This window comes from Helianthus annuus, chromosome 16, assembly GCF_002127325.2.
Source record: "Helianthus annuus cultivar XRQ/B chromosome 16, HanXRQr2.0-SUNRISE, whole genome shotgun sequence".
Classification (NCBI taxonomy): domain Eukaryota; kingdom Viridiplantae; phylum Streptophyta; class Magnoliopsida; order Asterales; family Asteraceae; genus Helianthus; species Helianthus annuus.
Window position 1 is genome coordinate 96,397,723 of NC_035448.2, and position 4,133 is coordinate 96,401,855.

The 4,133-nt window shown below is 43.7% G+C and overlaps 1 protein-coding gene across 1 annotated transcript; it reads right to left on the minus strand.

Moving 5' to 3' along the window:
* Positions 1 to 519: 519 nt before the first annotated feature.
* Positions 520 to 2,004, minus strand: LOC110919390. Its single transcript, XM_022163663.1, has 2 exons — positions 1,482 to 2,004; positions 520 to 1,322 (listed from the first exon to the last, which is right to left on the minus strand). The coding sequence occupies exons 1-2, from the start codon at positions 2,002 to 2,004 to the stop codon at positions 520 to 522; spliced, it is 1,326 nt and encodes a 441-aa protein (XP_022019355.1).
* Positions 2,005 to 4,133: the final 2,129 nt, after the last annotated feature.

Sequence of the window (4,133 nt, forward strand, 5' to 3'; positions counted from 1 at the left end):
GCAAAAGATACCCTTGTCTGTGTGAAAGGCTGTCTTTTCTTCATCCCCTTTCTTCATAAGGATTTGATGATAACCCTTGTAGGCATCAAGGAAACACTTGAAAGGGTAACCGGTAAGAGAGTCAACTTTGAGATCAATGTCTGGCAAAGGGTTGCAATCTTTTGGGCACGCCTTATTTAAATCCTTAAAGTCAATGCACATTCTCCAAGAGTTATCGGGCTTTCGAACCATAACTGGGTTTGCAACCCAGGACTGATACTTAACTTCCCGGAGAATTCCAGCTGAGACAAGCTTTTCAACCTCTTGGCATGCTACCAAGCTTCTTTCGGGTGCTAGACTTCGCTTCTTTTGGACAACAGGCTTGACATCGGGTGGTATCTTCAGCTTATGTTCAGCAATGCTTCGAGGGATACTCGTCATGTCTTCTGGGCACCAAGCAAAGACATCGCTATAGTATACTAGCAGCTTTTCAAGGTATGAGAGGGTTTTTTGAGAAAGGCTTGGATTAACCCTTATCCTTTACTCAGGATATTTTAGGTTTATGATCAGCCCTTGCTTGTCGTCTTCATTCTTTGAACTTTCTCCTTCAACCATGTAAGCTTCTTGAGTGGGTTGAAGGGTTGCAATCCCCCTCTCGGTAGGGAACTTTACTGTGCCATAACCAACCGAAACAACCATATAGAATGCACACTGCCCTGGCCTTCCTATGATGACATCATAGTTGGAAGGTATATTGATAACCACAAAAGTGAGAGGTTGAACTCTTTCCATCATGCCTTCACTCAAACGGACATCGAGGGTTAGTTGCCGTAAAGGCTTGAGGGGTATGTCGGCAATACCTTTTATAAAGGTTTCGGATAGTTGAAGCTTTGAATGTTCATCATTGCTTAAAAGATTGAAGAACTTTTCGAACATAATTTCAGTAGCTGCCCCAGTGTCTATGTAAGCTCTGCTTGTCTTTAGGGTACCCACAGTTGCTTCAACCACAAGAGGGTTTGAGAGTGGGCCCTTTTCTGTTGGTGGGAAGTAGACACACTGAAGCTCCCAAGCTTCCAACCGTTGCCGTTTGTGGGGAACCTTTCCATCGAAATCCACCATGTTAACCTCCTTGCCTTTTCCTTCAGCTATCTTGTCCCTTACCCCCTTTACCATGTGGGCAAGCTCTCCGGACTTGACGGCTTCCTCAATCCTCTTTTTGAGTTGAAAGCAATCGTTAGTATGGTGACCCTTCTCTTCATGAAATTCACAAAACTGGGTGGAATTTTCATTGCTTTTGCTTTTAGGGAGAGGTCTAGGTGGCTGGAAGCTTTGTTTCACTTCCTCTGTAGCAAGGATCTATTGTGGGGTTTTTGTAAGGGCTGTAAAGTTTATGGTCTTCTCCCTGCTTGGAGGGTTTCGACCTTCAGACCTTCATTGCTCTGAACCGCTTTGACGTCTGTCATAGGGATGATAATTTCCTTTCTTTCTAGCTGGGCTGTTGCCTTGCCAACTGGATCCCCTTTTTCTCTGCTCATTTATGTCTACAGCCTCCTCTCCCCTGATGTGGGCTTCAGCCCTTTCGAGAGCTTCTTCCAAGGTCTTGGGTAGGGACTTGTTGAAATCCCTTGTAAGATATTTGGAGGTGATGGCGTACATGAAGCCGACCACTCTCATCTTTTCATCTGCCCCCACATATGTTAGACCTTCCTTTTTATATATTTCTATGAACTCTCGAAGGCTTTCATCGTCACTTTGCTTTATCTGGAAGATCACCGTAGCATCCTTAACGTACCACCTTTGTTGGGAGAAGTTGGCAAGGAATCCTTTGCTGAGGTCGTTGAAGTTTCGAATGCTTTTGGTAAGTAGGTTATTGAACCATATTCTAGCCGATTCGACTAGGGTTTTCATGAACATGAGGCAGCATTCAGCATTAGACCATTTCTCGATTCTAGCAGCACCGGTAAAGATCTGGAGGTGATCCTCTGGATCTTCAGTCCCATCATATGTTTTGATATGGGATGGCATTTTGATCTTTGTTTGAAAATCATAATCAGCGATTTGTTGGAGAAGCATGACAAATTGTTTGGTTTATATGGCTTGGCCAAATCCTCTTCCACCCTTACACCTGTGTTGTTGTTATTGTTATTCCCTTGGGTGGCCAACACTTGATTAATAAAATGCTGCCACGGGAAGTTTACCATCATTTGAGCCATCATCTGAGGCATAAGGTTGAAGCCTTGAAGGCTTCCAGGTGCAACTCGGCAGTTTACCCCTAAAGGAGTGCTCGTGACGGCACTTCATACCAAAGGAAGCACATACAAAGCTTGTTCCCACGTAGTTGTTGCCGAAGGCAGAAGGCTTGCTACTGGAGATTGTAGGAGCTGGTCCAAAGTCAGCTCGTGTCCCAAGGGAGCACCGGTTGCAACTGGTTGGGAAGAAAAGAGGAGAAAAGACGTTGGATCTGACCTCGTGTACAGATATGGGTTTGGATTTGGAGAAGGATTGCTGGGACCAGCCTCATTATGGGACACGGTTGGTTGTGAACTTGTAAAAGGAAGAGCGGGAGGTCCTGGAGATAGTGACGGATCTGGCTCGTCGTAATCCAGACGGATCCTCACTCCTTTGTCTCTTTCTCTACTCACGTATTGGTTAAGGAGAGACCTTAACTCTAGAAAGTTATTGGCAACCCCTTCGGGAGTAAGGTCAACACGTGAGGGGGTGTTAGAAGCACCAACGTTGGGAGATGGTACTCTAGAACGGGACGGTGTCGGTGTTTGGAAAGTGAGGAACTCGGGGTAAGTTGCTCCGGTTGGAGTGCTTCTTGGTGTTGAGAAGGAAGTCGGTACAGCCGCATGCATTTGGCTGGTGTTTGGGGTAGAGGTATGTGGGACTTGGTTTACCTCTCTCGGAGATTCACTTTCCGACATGATGATTTTGAGATAATGGAGCTACACTACTGGGTCTTTTGAAGAAAGTAAGCGGCGTAGCCCCACGGTGGGCGCCAACTTGTTGATGCAATAAATACAAGACCGATGATAGTGACTAGGTTGGTTAGGCAAAAGGCTTGAAGGGTTTGGTTTTGCCTAACGCAGGTCGTGGGGTCCCCCATGTTTGCAAGACGTGGAGAGAGGTTCACTAGTTATATTTTGTTGTTTGTTCAAGATCCTCGACTGAAGGGTGTTCAGCTTCGGATGCAAGAGCAGTAGAAATGTGTGTGTTGAAGGTGAAGAAAGGAGACTTGTGTGAAACAAGTGCTCGAGAAGGAAGATCAGAGATCCCAAGAGAATCAGGGCTGATCGGAATGTTTGAAATGCACTAAATGAAGTGTCATTTATAGAGGAAGATATCGCCCAAAGAGGAATCCTTGGACTAGTGAACCCTGCTTGCAGTGGGAGACTTACCCATTTTGGGGTTGAACGGTTTGGACCTGCGGATAAAAGATTGTTCTCTGTACACATACTCTCTTTTACGGATGTGAGAGTGAACAAGCAATCAGTGAAGTGACATGCTACGGTTCATGTTCTTTTTGCTGTTCACCACAGTTCTCAGGTTATGAAGCTTTCAACCTTTTAACCTTTTAAGCTAGTACGTGTTTTAGTTATTTTGTGAGATTTGATCTACCCCCGTCATCAGGTTACTTTAATAAATTCTTTTATTAAACGTAAAACAACAAGATTTTGGTAGTAATGTAATCCAGTTTGAAATATAAATGCACTTTTTTTATAAAACTTTATATTTGTATTGGATGGTGTGGGAATTGGATGATTTTGAAACTTAATAATATATTTAAAAAAATACTACAGATCACAGTCTTAGGTTGAGAGATAGTAACAACTGTAACTTCATGGATGGTGAGATATACTTGGGGTCAACATAACAAATATTCATTTACACAGAGTCTAATGGATATTCATTTTGATTTGATGGCCAACGGGTGTGTAATCTATAGGTTTGTTATCCGTACTTGTGTTAAAATATCTTATATATTCTTCCTTTTCAGTTTAAATGTTGCTTTGCTTGTGCTTCTCTAACCATTTGCCTTTACCTTGTTTTGTTTGAGTTTGGTCCGGTTTATGTGGGCTCGGTGTTATCTTAGATGGGCTGGTCCAAGAGATAGAGCTTTGCATTGGGCTTAATGGTTTCGTGGCTGTTCA